The sequence below is a fragment of the Microtus oregoni genome, unplaced genomic scaffold, assembly GCF_018167655.1.
Source record: "Microtus oregoni isolate MIOR12 unplaced genomic scaffold, Mior012 000049F_ref0000343, whole genome shotgun sequence".
In the NCBI taxonomy this organism is placed as follows: domain Eukaryota; kingdom Metazoa; phylum Chordata; class Mammalia; order Rodentia; family Cricetidae; genus Microtus; species Microtus oregoni.
Window position 1 is genome coordinate 652,679 of NW_024543223.1, and position 16,372 is coordinate 669,050.

Below are 16,372 nucleotides of genomic sequence, written 5' to 3' on the forward strand. Positions count from 1 at the left end.
AATAAAATTGTAGCTGTTCTTATTTGTTCTCTTCCCTTGGGAAGGCTAGGGACAGGGACGGGAGGTCTGGATGTTACACCAGGTCTGTGCTGGTGGCCTGGGGCATTATTCCTGCATATGGTCCATGGGTTACCTTCATCAGCATCACCTGGGAACCGCATACTCCTGACTGCGCAGTTAATGTCACAATCTGAGAGGGAGGCATAGGGAAAGTCCACACTTTGCCAAACCCCAGTTTACCCTATGTACACGGATGCTGGGATGCCTGGGAACAGTGAGCGTCAGGAGGATGCTGAATGGTTCATGGACCATAAGAAGTACCTTATATAAAAGGCCACACATGGCTAACTCATCTGTGGTGAAGACTACAGCAGTCACCTAATTTACACCCAATGTGCTTATCTGGGCATGGATTTTACCTTTCTCGTTCCCAACTCCCACCCTTTTTATAGTTTTATTTGCGACAGTGTCTTGCTTAAATGCCCAGGGTTATCTTGAACTTGTCTTCCTGTCTCTATCTCCCAAATGTCTGGGGTTGCCACTATACCTGGCTCTGAAAGCTAAAGTCCTGCAGGTTTCCATGGCACCCTCACTGTTAAATCCTTGGTGGGACTAGCATGACCCCTTATTGCGCTTGCTCAGGAGTTGCTTCTCTGTTCCTCACCTTTCCCCCACCCCCACTAGATGGCTCTCGGCTATAATGTTTCTTATTTCCTTCCTCTGGTTACTCTGAGGATTGACCTAGAATAGCCAATGAACCTCTTTTCTGGGATTTTAAACTTGGTCGTGAGATGTGAGTCAGGAGCTGTGGGCAGTCACGTTTCCAGAGCTACGGTAAAATAGTCTGAGAAGGTGAAATGAACAAGACACCTATGGTGGATTTCCTAACGATCCAACCCACAGCTTGTGGCCATTCCTTGAAGTGATAAATCCCTTTCTTTACCAGCGCTCTTTGGGTATAGACACCGCTTTACAAACAGAGGGCTCTGAATAACAGTGACTAAAGCAGGAGTCGCTATGATCAAGAATAAATGGCGATACTGCAGGGAAGGAGCGTGCCCCACCCTCGGCACACCCGAGTTCTGGTTCACACTCCAGGCTAGGAGCCACACGTCATCTTTGGCACACATCTCCATCTGTCACAAAGATTGAATTATTAAAAGAATGCCAAGGGCGATCACCTCTAGATAAAAACATTTTTTGACACAGTCTCATGTATCCCAGGGTTACTTTAAACTTGTTATGTTCCTGGATGACCCTGAATTTCTGCTTCCACCTTCTGAGGGCTAGGATTATAGGCATGCACCTTGGTCCCTGGCAAATAACCACTTATCAGCATGGTCAAGGACTCTGACAACTGAACATTAATTTTCTGAGCTGTCTGCTCTGGAGAAATCAGACATCCATAGGCCCTAGCACATAGCCACATCTGCACATAAAGTGGAGATCTGAAAGGCAAGAAATAAAATTAGTACTAATAGTCCTTGCCTCAGCCTTCGGAATACCATTATTACAGGCATATACCATCTCGCCTGGCTCTCCCCATGTAGCTTGCCTAAAAATGTCAGTCATCTGAATACTCCAGAATTTCTTATGATGACAAATATGAAGAGTAGTCATGATATTGCATACATTATCTGTAGTCTGTGTGGGCATCACTCTTTTGAGATAGGGTCTTGTGTAGTCCAGACTAGCTTCTAATTCACTATGTAGAGAATGACATAGAACCCAAGGGCTGGGGTTCTCTGTGTGTACCACCACCCCTGGTTTATGTAGTCCCAAGGATCAAATCCAGAGTGTGTGCGCTCTCTACCAATGGAGCTATCTCCTTAATCCCATTTTCAGGGTCAATAAATGATGGAGAAACAGTGAGGTGGGAGCCCAAAGCTATTTGGTTGGTTTGTGGATTAAAAGAATTAGTGATTAACTGTTGAGTCACCAATACTACATTGGTGTTGTATTAAGTAAGGATTAAAAAGGATTTTGCCTTGGGAAGCACCTGTAAGGAAGAAAGCTTGCTGCCTGCCCAGCCTAGACATACCCTGTTGACTTTGCTGTGGCCCAGGCCCCCATCTTCCAGTATATCTTTCCAATTGTGTCCCTCATCTTCTTCTCAGTTCTAGTTCTCTAGTCTTTTTGCACCCTTCTGATGGCATCAGCCCACCCAGGTAACCCAGGCTAATCTCCACATCTTGAGACTCTTGCCCTCATCCATGCAAAGTCCCTTGTGCCATATGCTCTTGTACTCTGTAAAGGTTTGTCACTTGTACTGGTTTAATAAAATGCTGATTGGCCAGAAGCCAGGCAGGAAGTATAGGCGGGATGACCAGAACAGGAGAATTCTGGGAAGAGGAAAGGCTCAGTCTGCAGTTGTCACCCGGACACAGAGGAAGCAAGATGAGACTGCCTCACTAACTTGCTTTTGGTTATGGTGTTTTCATCACAGCAATGGGAACCCTAAGACAGATGGGCTGAGGGGTGTGCTCAGTGCCTAGTAAGCATGGCACTCTGTATTATTGGATCCCCAGCACTGAAATAAATAAAAGGCAAGGAACATGAATGGGGTTTCCTGGTGCAAAGCAAGCAGGCAGGGGCTGTAGCTTGGGGTGTGCCCCAGCTCAGAAACTGCAAAGACTATGGGCAGTTCTAGCAGAAGCAGCTGCGAGGTCCTTGCCCTATATAGACATTCTGAAGAGGCTGATTGTCAAGTCTGTTTTGTTACCTTTGCTCTGCTGGCTCTTTTGCTAGGGACAAGCTGTAGCCAGCAAGCAGAGCCCCTCCCAGCACTCTCCACCCAGTCCCTGCTTCTCTAGAGGTGAGCTTTTGTGCTGAGTCAGTTTGGCTGTCTTCCAGACAAGACCAAAGTGGTGGCTGCAATGCAGGGGCCATTAAAAGAACTAATTTTAGGCCCTATTTTAATCTTATTCAGCACAGACAGTGAGACACGGCCTGAAAGTAGCCAGACCAAGAAGATGCCAGCAGGGACAGGAAGAAAAGCACCCAGGAGCTCAGCTGCACAAGACAGCAGAGAAGGAGCTGCTTAGAAAACTGGCTCTCCTGTGTTCGTGTCACCAAGAAAAATAAGGGAAGAGAAGGGATAAGAGTACGCCTTCACAGAAAGGCTATGGCAAAATGCATTTCAGGAGCTTGTTAAAAATGTATTTCCTTGGTCCATCTTAGGCCAGCTGAGTCAGATCAGCTTGTAGATAGGCAAGACTGTGTAGCTGAGGGCCTCTGGTAGTCAGAGAATGGGGGCAGTGTGAGGTGGCGAGGTGTTGATGCTGGACATTTAAGGCTACCCTAAGGAATGAAGAACGTGGCAGGTTTTGGAGTCTCTCGGCTTGCCTTAATTTTATGTTTTTATTTAAGTGTGTGTAGGGTGGTGGTGGTGTGTGCATCAGTGCTGCTGTGCTGCCTGCGGAGGCAGACACACTGGATCCCTTGAAGCTAGAGTTACAGGCGATTGTAAGCCACACTACAAACTTGGGGGCCTCTACAAGAGCAGTACATGCTCTTAACTACTGAACCATCTCTCTAGCCCCAAGCTCCACAAAATCCTTTTCTTCTTCTCCCCACCCCCAATACATGGTTTCTCTGTGCAGCCCTGGCTGTCCTGGAACTAGCTCCTTAGACAAGGTGGGCCTCGGACTCACCTGTCTCTGCCTCCCAAGAGCTGGGATTAGAGGTGTGTGCCACCATTGCCTTGTACTCCCCAAAACCTTTATCTTTGAGATGCTCAGCAGAAAGGGCAGAAAAAGCAGTTTCTGTGTGGAAAGTTCATGCTGTCAAGGCTAATCTACTAAGAGTAGACGTGTTTGCAAAGTGCTGGATTGATTGCACTGTTCTACAGAGATGAAAAGCTTGGAAAATCTTGCCTGGAACTATAATAAAAGGCACCGTTAATTTGCCTTTGAGTTAGCAACCAGATTATACTTCTAACAATAGAATGGTTATTGTTAGATGATGTGTTCGGTAGCTCAGCTGGCCTCAAACTTCCTATACAGCAGAGAGTGACCTTGAATTGTGTCCCTCCTGACTCTACCTCATGCTGGGATTATAGACATTCACCAGTACAGCTGGTTTATGTGTTGTTGGAGATTAAATCCAGGGCTTCATGAAGTTTAAGCACTCTATCAACTAAGCTATATGTGTAGCCCATAACCATACAATAATTCTTAATTTTTGTTTTTGAGACAAGGTCTCTTTATATGACCTCCAACTGTCCTGGAACTCAAAATGTAGTCCATGCTGACCTTGAACCCACAGACCTGCCTGCCTTGGCCTCCTGAGTACTTAAAGGTGTGACCCTCAATAATTTTTAAATATTTTTCTCTGTGTATCCTGGTTCTTTACTTTTTGGTGCTGAGGAATGACAGAGCTTTGCTTGTGCTCTACCACTGAACTATACTCTCAGCCCTGTATTCTACACTTTATGCCAGAAGAGGGCATTGGATCTCACAATAGATGGTTGTGACCACTATTTTGTTGCTGGGATTTGAACCCGGGTCCTCTGGAGGAGCAGTCAGTGCTCTGAACCACTGGGCCATCTCTCCAGCCTCCCTATTCTACTTATGGTGAGTTGTGAATTTAGTATTGATTGGGCAGAGAGCAGAGTTCTTCAGACAAGTGTCTAAGAAAACTTAGGACAAGGAAGGCTGTTCTTTTTGCATGCTGAGGACTGAACCCCAGGCCTTCAGTATACTAGGCAAGTGTTCTACACCGAGCTTCACTTACAGACCCATGAACGGATAGTTTTGCAATCATTTTCCTAACCTTTGAGTCAAAACATTTTAGTTTTTGAGACGGAATCTTGTGCAGCTCTGTGGGTCTCCACCTCTGGTGAAGTCCTGAAGTCATCGAGTCCCTGTCATAAGGATCCTCCAGTGTCACCTGGTCTCGCTCTCCATCCATCTCGCTTAGCTTCTGAGCACGTCCAGGGCAGTGTGGCCAGCCTGGTCTCAGTCTCGCTATGACAGCGTGCTGGCACCGGTAGTCATTCTGCACATGACTCTCCAGTACTGGCTCACTGACTGTGAACACTTGAAATATTTAGACCTATTCTCTGTGATGTCTATCTGCTTTCTATTTAAGGTTGCTGCAATGTTAGGCATTTAAAATATCCACCTGCCAAGTATCAGGCCTTCAAGGAACAAAGAGAGTCTAGCAGAAAGAATGAAGGCTGAAAGAAACATCTGGATCTACTGACTTTGGTTTCTCTTGCAACTTCCTAGTAAGTAGAAATCTAGGATAAAAACAAAACAAAACAAAAACACCAAGATACTTTGCCCCTGCAAAACTACACAAGACAGGTGTGGATAAACAGGTGTCACTTCCTAGAACTAGAACCGACATTTCTCTCTCTCTCTCTCTCTCTCTCTCTCTCTCTCTCTCTCTCTCTCTCTTTTCAAGACAGGATTTCTCTGTGTAACAGCCCTGGCTGTCCGGCTGGCCTTGAACTCACAGAGATCAGCCTGCCTCTGCTTCCTAAGTGCTGGGATTAAATGCGTGTGCCACCACTGCCTGGCTTCTCAGTCACCTTTAAAAAGCACATCCAAAGTACTGGAACAGGCAACAAAGCTACAGAGAAATTCTGTCTCAAAACAATAAAAAACAAAAACAAACAAACAGGGCTGAAGAGATGCTCAGTAGTTAAGAGCATTGCCTGCTCTTCCAAAGGTCCTGAGTTCAATTCCCAGCAACCACATGGTGGCTCACAGCCATCTGTAAAGAGGTCTGGCGCCCTCTTCTGGCCTTCAGGCATACAGACAGAATATTGTATACACAATAAATAAATAAATAAATAAATAAATATTTAAAAAAAAAACAACCAAACAAAAAAACCACATCCAAGTGGGAGGTTCGTGGTGGCGTACACCTTTAATTCCAGCACTTGGAAGGCGGAGGTAGACAGATCTCTGAGTTCAAGGCCAGTCTGGTCTACAGAGTGAGTTTCAGTACATCCAGGGCTGTTACACAGAGAAACCTCTGTCTTGAGCCTCCCACGCCCTACCAAAAAAAAAAAAAAACAAGGCACATCCAGAAATGGTCCTCATGCCATGGTCCCACCTGCTCTTCCAGACTGCCCAAGTAGTTACAAACAAAGGCCATTTGGTCAGGTGACATTTTAATCAGCTGGTGTCTTTGGAAAATAACAAGAACATGTGGCCAGAATAAAAAGCAGTGATGCAGGATCCAGGGTTGGGCTTTGGGGGAATGATAGGTTAGAGAGGGAAATCACCGGTGGCTGAAGAATCCTTGAGGATGGTTATATTTAAATGGCTTCATCCTACTTGGACCCCTAGAGAAACAAGAAAAGGGATAGTTATAACACACCTTCTGGACTGATAAAATCAATTACAGTTCACTCACAAGAGAACGCCAGGTAGCTGTCATGAGGAAATGTTACAATTGCATGGCTTAGGCGCAGGGCACAGTGAGAAAATCAGATCACACTGGTTAAGGTGTGACACCATTTTCATAAAAATGTCTCTATGCTTGCAACATGTGTGAGCCTGAAAGATCCCTTAATGTGGCAGACATTTCAGGGACAGTACATGAACATTCTCGTTTTTTGGATCACTATTTATAACTCTATCAATGAACACTAGATTCCTATAATTGAAAAAGCAAAAAGAACATTTAAAACTGAAGAAATAGGCAAAGGAAGCAAAATTTTGCACAATAGTATACAGCCAGGAAGCAACAGAAACAAAAATCAGAGGTCTGACACCAAAATCTGTTCCAGGAAGGCTGAATCATGGTGAAGCAGCGCAAGACCCATGTTCAGACTTTCTCCCAGTGAAAATCAGAGCAGGAAAATGGGTCCTCAACAAAACTCTCAGAGGGACTTCTACACAAAGACAAACATCTACAAACAGGACTTCCTCCCCATGTCTGTCTAAGACTTACATCCAACAACAGCTACAGAAGGTGATCCTCCGGGACTTGGTCTAAGGGAGTAAGGATAGTAAGTATAGGATAGTTTTTTGTCAACTTACACATGTCAGACCAAATGAGAAGCAAATGGAGTGAGCAAGTTGGTAAGCAGCACCCTCCATGGTCTCCTCTTCAGTTCCCGCCCCACCTTCTCTTCAGGACTACAGAAGGAAACCCTTTCCTGCCCAGGTAGCTTTTGTTTATGTGTCCATCATAACAGAAGAGTAATGGGGGATGTGTGAGTAAGACAGCAGGGGTGTAAAAGGTGAGCAAAGTTTTATTCTTCACCAGGGCTGAAGGGAATTAAACCTTCTTCTCCTCAGTGGCTGAGGGCTTATCCAGCCTGTGTTGTGCTGGCACTGTTAACATCCCCCATCTCAATTTAATCTTTCCATTAACACATGGAGTATGTGTTGCTTGGAGGATTAAGTACAGAGATCCTTATCTCATAGGTGGGAGCTGGACCTGAAATCTCAGCCTGGATCATCTATGACATTATAAGCCTCCAATCAGAGGGGTACACCTAGGCAGAGTGGTGAAGTGTCAGTCCAAGACAAACCCCAGGTCTACTACTGCCCACACCAGCACCCTGTACTTAGTAGTCACAAGACCCCAGGTCAAGAACCTTGCAGCCCCATCCATCACCTCCCAGAGCACTGATGGAGCTCAACACCTCAGGAAGGGAAAACAAGCACAGGCTGGGTGGGGTTCCCATCCTGAAAATGTGCTAGAGCAGGTGGAGAGGTGGAGAGAGCTGAGATTTCACACAGACCCACTGGAGGGAACAAGCTTCAGAGTGGCATTGGTGGTCAGCTCTGCCTTGCAGCCACTCAGGGCTGGAGCTGGCTATTATCAAACACCATAAACCAGGACAGTGGAGGTGCCAGACAGGAGGGAGGCTGGACACCTTCCCAGATGTCAGAACTTGCTATTCAAGAATAAGACTGAGAGCAAGGTGAGAACTCTTTTTTGTTTTATCTGTTCTGTAGCCAAGGTCCAACCCATGGCAATCCTCCTGCCTCCAGCTTTCAAGTGCTAAGATTTTAGGCATGAGCCACGACACCAGGCCTGATAGATTATAACAAATTATAATCCAAACACCCTCCTCACCTTCCTCACTCCCTTGCCCAAAAGAGAAGGGTGCCCTAGAAGTAATCTCTAGTTTTGAAAGAATGAAAACACATGTTAGGGAACAAACAGGAAAGAAGACCCCAATACCCAAGAAAACGGAAAACTAGCCTGAGGTACTGCAAGTCCAGACACTCTCAACACCATGTGCCAAGAGGGGCTAATAGATCCAAAGAGCCCCTAACTTGGAGCAGGAATCATCAGGAACTTCTCTCAAATGATCTCAGGCACCCTGAGGTCCTCTTCAGCCCTAGAGCCAGGGCTCAGTGCTAGGCGGATGAACCGCTCCGCGTTAGTGTGCTGCGCTACTCCCTGCCTTCTGGAAGGGCTGTTTTGGTTTGGTTTTTCTCTAGGCTGCATGGTTGCCCACTGACTTGGTCTCACCGAAGGAAGAACACTTGAAGATGCCGGCAAACTCACTAAGATTGTGGGGTTACCACTTTAAGTGCTCACTTGGACATCAAAAGTAAACAGGCCCTATTGTTTCCCTCAGAAAACACAGTTAGGCAAAGCTTCTTAGCATGGCCCAGTAGTTTCCTTGGATGGGTGACCTTCTCCAGGGGTGACCAAGAACAGGTGAGCCAGCTGCAGGGAAGTCTCAGGAAGGAGAAAACAAGTTCTTGCTTGAAATATGGCAGCAGAATTTTCTGTTATGAATACAGACAGATGTCCTCTGTGCCAGGCCCTGTCCAATGAGACCTAGTCTTCAAGGGAGGATCTGACCTCTGTCCATGTCCTCATGAGAAGTCACAAGAGCCCCTACCTCTACTCACCTAAAAAGTCTCAGGCACATCTTCTCCTGGGGAAATTCCTTGGGGCCCTCTACACTATCATCATGGCTCTCGGTCTCCAGGTAGACGTCCAACAGCACACATAGACGCTGCAGCTGGTTGGTCAAGAGCTGGTGGCTGGGTCGAGGGCCACAGAGCTCCTTATAACACACGTTGACCTCGCTCTCCATAGCCTGTACGGGTGGGAAGCCAGCACCTCAGCATTTCCTTCCTAGGTATGGCGGGGCACACTGGCCAGGCTTTTACCCCAGAGCTGAGCCTGAGGGCACCACAAGAGCTACAGCTGGCCCCTGAGGGCATGTGCATGCAGGCACAAGCACATATGCACCCAGAGGAGCTGTACAAGCAGAATAGTACCACAGCTTTGTCCAGAGACCCTTGATTATCACAATTTCCCCTAAGTGCCTACAGCAGAAACACAGGACTGCAGGGGAAGAATCTTAAGCCCCAAGTCAGAAGGTTTTCTGCTCTATGGCCATAAGGCTACCAAATCCCACCAAGAGGCGGTGACCTTAGCAACAGCCTCAGCATCCTCACGGTCATTGAATCTGAGTGTTTCCGTAATGCTTCTGAATTTATTTACCATCTCACAGAAGCCCAAGGTGATGACAAGATTTTAAGGAAACCTTTTGTTTGTTTGTTTTTGCTTTTTTTTTTTGAGGCAGAGCCTCACTATGTAGCCTTGGCTGGCTTGGAATTTACTATGTAGACCAGCCAGGACTTGAATTCACAGAAATCTGTCTGCTTCTGCCTCCCCAGTGCTGGGATTAAAAGGGTGTAGCACCATGCCTTGGAGGATACCGAGTGCATGAAATCCAGAATAACATGTATAAAGTGCTGAGTGAATGTGTGTTCTTGACATGAGCTGGCCGTGGTGAGGACCCTAACTTCACATCCATGCAGGTATGGCAGAGCCTTCCCCTTCTCCCACAAGGCTAAAAGGAATGGCAAAGCCTTCCCTTCTGCTCCAAGTGGGAATGCTGACAGTGTGTTCAGAAAATGTCAACCATTACTTTCAACCCTACAGATATTTACAGATTTACGGCCTGGAGACTGCTCCCTACAGAGCCTGCTCCTACTGGGATTAGCTAAATCTGCCTCGTTGGTCCGTCTGTGCACCCTGACTCTGCCTCCACGTACTCTATGTAAGAAGCATGCTGGGTCTGGAGGTGGGCTAAGGTTTCTCTAGTCCAGCACGTCTGCTTCCAGGTTTCTATGCGTCTGTCTTTTCTTCAATCCCTCACGGCCCTCAGTAGATCCAAATCCCTGGAGTGGTGCAAGGATGCCGCACCCAGCTAAGAATGTGATCTGGTGAGTGGGAAAAGCTGTGGGCTCCGGGGAAATGGAGGGGTGAGCACGTTCTATAAGTCCTGCCAGGTCCTTCCTGGGACTGAAGCAGTGCCCATGGCCTCCGCAGCTGCAGCCTTGGCCACCTTCCTAGGGGTTCTCCATGTTCCTCCTGACACACATGTGGGTCTTACCCGAATATTGTCATCATTGCTGTTGGTTTTCTCCCCTTTCCAGTTTAGACAGAGTCGGAAAATGGGTGGGATGGAGGAATAGCCAGGGTTCAACACCACAGCAGCTTGAAGTTTCGCTGGCAACAGGGGAAAGGGAGAAAATCAGTGACCACCCAGCTTCCCATGGTGGTCTACACACTGTACCCAAAGTCAACACAAATGTCTCCCATTAACATAAGTGCTGCCAAGTGTATGGGTACTAACTGTTTTAGACTATAACAGAACTGCCAAGTTGCTGAGAGTAAGGCATAGTAATTCTGGTTCTTCCCAAGATCTGCTTTACTTACCGGTATTTGTCAATGGATTAAATCTGCTCTCGAGAAATGTCATAATTTTTAAAACTGTGTGTGTGTTTGTATGTGGTTGGCTGTTTGCCTCCACGTATCTTTATATCTTTGCACCAACATGTATAGAGTGCCTTTGGAAGCCCGAAGAAGCAAATGCATTCTAGGACTGGAGTTACAGGTGGTTATAAGCTGCCATGTAGGTACTGGAGATTCAACTCAGGTCCTCAGGATGAGCAGCCAGGGCCTTTAACCTGGCTGGCCTTGAACTCAGAGATCTGCCTGTCTCTGCCTCCCAAGTGCTGGGATTAAAGTCATGCACCACCATGGCCGCCTTTTTTTTTTTTTTTAAGAATTTGTTGTTGTTGAGAGTCTCACATAGTCCAGGCTAGCCTAAAATTCAATTTATAACCAAGAATGACTTTGAATCCTGGTCCCCCTGATTCTGATTCCCAAGTAGGACTAGTGGCAAATGTTCCCGGCCACTCAAATCTAATTTACATGAGGATATCAGGAAAGTGAGACTTCCAGAAACTTTTCTATCATTAAACAGGTACAAAAGCACAAGACAGAGTATAATCAGAACTGCCTAGTATAAAATTTGCATTCATAATCACTAAACAAATTATCTTCATATATTAATTTCCCCCAGTGATACTTCTGACCCCTGCTGTTGTTAAGATGAATGTAGGTACTGTGTGCATGTGTCTGAGTGCAGGAGCATGCCACAGAGAGCATTGGGCAGAGGACTGTTTCTCGGGAGACACTTCTCTTTTTCCACTTTGTTTTGAGGCAGGGACTTTCCCTTCTACAGCTATGGTACTTATTGGAGCTTCCAGAAGATTCTCCTATCTCTGGGACTACAGATGCATACCATTCCATTCAGGTTTTTATGTAGGTTCCTGGACTTGATTTGGCTTATACATATCACCCAAAGGTATTTATACTAGCCTGAGCAGATTTCATAAACAAAAATAAAAGAGCGTGGTGGTACAAACTTTTAATCCCAGCACTTCAGAAGTAGACGAATCTGTGAGTTCTAGCCCAGCCAGGTCTACACAGTGAGTTCCAGACCAGCCAGGTCTACACAGTGAGTTCCAGACTAGCTGGAGCTCCATAGTGAGACTCTTTCTCAAGAAGACAAAATATACAGCTGGTGAGGCAGCTCAGTAGGTAGGGGTGGCCGCTCCTAAGCCTCATGACGTGGGTTTGATGCTTAGAACCAGGAAGACTGAAGGAAAGAGCTGACTCCCCTCAGGTTGTCCTCTGAAACGTGTGTGTGTTGCTTAGACCTGAGTGCACACACACATACACTAAATAAATGTAACAAAAACTGTAACAAACTCTCAAGAGTATGAGTAAATAAGCTCTCTTTTATAATGTTTCTAGCTTTGGGAATTTAATTTTGCTTTACTTATCTTATTTCTCTTTTGTGGTACTGGGGAATAAATCTAAGGCCTCAGGTATGCTAAACAAGTGTTCTAACACTGAATCATATGCCTAGTCCAGGAATTTTACATCTCTCAAAATACTGACTAATAGAGGACCCCAGGCAGCTTGCTCAGCTCAGGGGTCACAGCTGTGAGGCTGGGGGACAGAATGAAGAGGCAGTGCCAGGCTGCTGAGGCTGGGGTAGGAGAACAGCTGACAGCCCAAGCAGGACATCTGCATGGCTCCAGAGAGGAAGGGAGGTTCTGTTACCCAACCTTACAATCAGAGTAACAGCCCTACCCTTCTGTGTGGAGCGCAGATACGAGATATGCCCCTATAGGGAACTAAAACGAGAGATAAAACCAAGCTGAGGTGAGACCAAGCTTGAGAGTCGGCCATGATTGACGCAGCTCTAAAATGGATGAGCCCACCACCCCAGTGACTGCATGAGGATTCACTGACATGACACGTGTGTGGCCGTGTTACAGAACAAGTCCTCACTGAAAGAGTGGTTCCCTGGTCACCAGTGTCGGAAATCTCTACAGAGGATTCTAGGGTCTTTTGCTAGGCATGCGTGCTATTTGAGAGCTCCCCTTGATTAGAGAGCCCTGTGGTCAGTAGAGCAATCACCTACCTGTTCCCCTTTCAATAAGTGCCAGGTAGTAGAGATTGGTGTCCCCAGCCAGTCCTGCCTCTACTATGTCCTTAGTGAAGTGCAGTTCCTAGAACAAGAACCAGGGTGAACTGCTGCTCCCCTAAAGCCTCTGCCCTGATGGCGGGGGGTAGGGGTGGGGGGGACAGGAGCTGAGGGGTGACATGGTCACAGGGGCTGCAGTTCTACCTACCATGTAATCTTCATGGGCAATTATCACCCACTTTACCAGGCGAGAAACAACCTTGGCAGGAAAGAGGTATTGGCAGTCACTGGTAACTGGCACAATGCCATGTTCTAAAAGACAGCAAGGCAGGAGGCATTACAGGTAGAAATCAGGTAGCACAGCTGTGGCTTGCTGGAAGGCTATGGTGGCCTTGACACTTGTCCAGGACACCTGATTACTCAAGAAGCACCGGCTCATTATATACCAGGAATAGAGAAGCATTTCAATCTGACATCTACTTCATGCAGGACTATGTATGCCTGCGGTCAGACCCAGCACCTGCATTCATGGTACTTTATCCTTAATGCAGACAACGTCCAGTAAAACAAATCCCTGAAGCCACAACTAGCGTCAGTGCCTCTGCAGCAGGAACTGTTAATTAGATCAAATAGCTAAGAGGGCTGAGCTGACCTTGACAGAAAAACCCCAGCAATGTTCTGTGTCAGTTCCCTGCTGGTGTCTCAGTAAACAAATACTCCAACAGGGAACACTCTGGTTGACAATCACCCAACCTTGGAAAAGTTAGCAATGCTGAGTGGGGAGCAAGGCCTGAGGGATAGGTGATATTGCCCTGGAGCTCAGTGTCCACATGGAACCAAAGAACTGGCCTGGAGGTGGGAAAGAGGGGTCTTGTCTCCAGTTGGGTCCTGGAAACCCAAATGCCTAGCTTGACAGTGACTCTAATACCCAAAACTCTGACTCCCTCCAAAACCTTACCCCCACCCTGCAAGTGCCTTGTAAATACCCATCGAGTTTTTACTAGATGAACTGATAGAAGCCATCCAGTTACCACCTAGACCAGTGGCTCATCATAATCACTTGGGAGCTTAGGGGAAAATTCAAGGGGTTCAGCTATCCCCTTAGAAGCACTAGCTCAGTAGGTCTTAAGGAAAGGATAATGGGATGACCCCTGTCTAGCTACAATCAGTGAGCTGAATGTGAATACAAGGGTCCCACTGTTTCTCCCCTCATGCTATATGGGGTACCAGCATAAATTAGACTCTAAATACTGCCAAGTGCATATGAATCTGTGATGCATGGACCTAGGATAAGCTGCCTGGATGAACCCGTGAACTTGTGCCAATGGCTAGTGTCTTCTGGGAGGTCTGGCAGAAAACTGATGCTTTTGCAGGGAGCTCAGACCTCTGCCTGAATGGGCCTGCTGCTCTCCCCACTGGCCCTACCATCCACTGCTCAGTAAGGCTAGGAACAGGATTCACAAGTTCTGAGGGAAAGGAGGTGGCATTATTCCTATGTTGACTGAGTGGCTGTCAGGCCCTTCTTCCTGCATCACCTTACCCAGAGATGCGAACTGTTTGTGGAGAGCCAGGCGAGACTGTACCCTGGTCTTCAGCAGTTTCATGGTGGTCTCCATATGGCTGGCGCTCTGTGAGTGGTCAGCTATCACCGTGTGCTAATATAGGGAACGACAGTGAAAGATACACGTGAGAGTCCCCTTTCCTTTCTCCAGGGACCAGCCAGACTGCCCAGCCAGTCCCAAGGCGGGGGCTGTGTGAGAATGACAGTATTTCTCTACGTAACAGGTCAGATGCTAAGCCCTGGAAAGAACACAAGATACTGGGGTCCCATGAGGCTGGGATCAGCTCCTAAGAAAAGGCAGGATTCTATAGTGTACGGCCCCTGGGATCAGCTTCTGAGAAAAGGCAGGATTCTATAGTGTATGGCCCCTGGGATCAGCTTCTGAGAAAAGGCAGGATTCTATAGTGTACAGCCCCTGGGATTTTGCCCATTCTCATTTGTAGCAGCCTTGTGCACAAGTCCAACAGCAGCAAAAGCTGTAACTGTGCTATACCTTGGGGCAAGACCAAGTTATCTTTGGTTTATAAGGCTACCAAGCTCCTAGGGAAGGTCAAGTCATTTCAACACATGAAGACTAGGGTAAGGTATTTTAGTGCCCTGAGTGGATGGAGGTCAGAACACAGCCTCAAAGGAAGATTCTCTGCTAGATTACAACCCTATGAAGCTATGAGAGGCCTTTCTGGAATCTGTCTAGGAAGAGGAGCGCTTCAGACCCTCAGCCAAGAAGGTAGGGCCAGAGTACACACCTGGGGCTGCTCTTTGGGGAAGTGGAGGCCACCCAGCTTCTGCACCCACAAATAGGGGTGACCTAAGTCAAGAACATAGTCTCTCAAAGTCAGGATGCTGCAAAAGAGAAGACAGAATAAAATAATTTTATGAGTTGGGAACACAGCTCAGGAGCAGAGCTCTCACACAGGCCCTAGGCTCAGTCCCAAGTACTGCCTAGCCCCAGGACACAGTCCTTCTGTGTACCCTGGGGCATTCCCCAGTGCCCCCAGACTGGCCAATCCCAGTCCACAAGTCAAACTCCTTAACTGTACACAATCTCTACTTGAAACTTCATTTCCAATATCCCATCTTTTTCCCTAGAACCTTTGCCTCATGAAGCAGAGCTTGAAAAGGCAGCCATTGGCCTCTGCTCTATCTGCTCATAAAATAACTTTTAAAATCTTGAGTACTCAAAATTAAGATGCCATTCCTTTTATTTATACTGTTTTGTTGTCTTTTGTTTTTGGCAGACTAGGGATGCAACCCACCATACCACTACTGAACCATATCCCTAACCCTCATGTCCCTATATTCCAGATTTCATCTTTCCATGACATCCCTTTGCCTTCTATGCAGGAACAGAAAGATGTCCCCTGCAGCCCCAAGGTCCTCTGGGCCTACAAGGTCTCCAGTTTGGCCTGAACTAAACAGATACAGACACAGAATAAGGGAAGGTGGAAGTCTGCTTACTCACCCAACTTTATCAAACTGATACTGATTGGCTGGGTTTGGAGTTTTCTTCCCATGATCTCCAGGATACAAGCAGCTCAGGACCGAGTCAGGAGACAGCAAGTCTCTACAGAAGACAAGACTGCAGTGAGAACGCCAGTTGACACGGTGCCTCAGAGTGCACCTGGGCATCTGCCAGTGACAATGTACCACTCGGCTGTTAAGATGTCAACTACCATCCTACCATCTTTTATGCTGTTTATTTTTGTAGCCCTGGCTGTCCTGAACTCAGAGATCCGCCTACCTCTGCCTCCCGAGTGCTGGATTAGAGGCGTGCGCCACCACACTGGGCTCTACCATTATCTTTCATTGTCTGCTTCCTGTGCACCAAATCCTTTCAGTGCTTCAAGTCAGTGACTCTCAAAATATTATGAAACAGGGAAGATCTTCATCCCATTTCTCAAGGTATAAACTCAAGGTATTGGAAGGTCAGAGAGTGACATTCATGATGCTACCAAGTACAGAGGCCAAAGTTAGCACTATCTGATCAGAAAGAATAGCTTTTTTTTCTTTATTTTGTGCTTATGTGTATGCACTGTGGCACACAGAGAACAATTTAGTAGTCAGTGCTGTGAGATATGTGATTA

At 46.8% G+C, this 16,372-nt stretch overlaps 1 protein-coding gene across 3 annotated transcripts in view; it reads right to left on the reverse strand.

Moving 5' to 3' along the window:
• Positions 1–6,116: 6,116 nt before the first annotated feature.
• The window catches only part of LOC121436459 (THO complex subunit 5 homolog), a 34,804-nt gene continuing 24,548 nt past the window's right edge, over positions 6,117–16,372 (reverse strand). For 2 of the 3 annotated variants that reach the window (XM_041636390.1, XM_041636389.1), the window contains 8 exons: positions 15,751–15,852; positions 15,035–15,131; positions 14,268–14,382; positions 12,936–13,039; positions 12,725–12,812; positions 10,337–10,452; positions 8,838–9,028; positions 6,117–6,298 (listed from right to left, as the gene is read on the reverse strand). In XM_041636390.1, coding sequence (XP_041492324.1) covers positions 6,235–6,298; positions 8,838–9,028; positions 10,337–10,452; positions 12,725–12,812; positions 12,936–13,039; positions 14,268–14,382; positions 15,035–15,131; positions 15,751–15,852 — 877 coding nt within the window. In that variant the 3' untranslated portion in view covers positions 6,117–6,234. The remainder of the gene's footprint in view (positions 6,299–8,837; positions 9,029–10,336; positions 10,453–12,724; positions 12,813–12,935; positions 13,040–14,267; positions 14,383–15,034; positions 15,132–15,750; positions 15,853–16,372) is intronic. The other variant, XM_041636391.1, reaches the window with a different exon arrangement.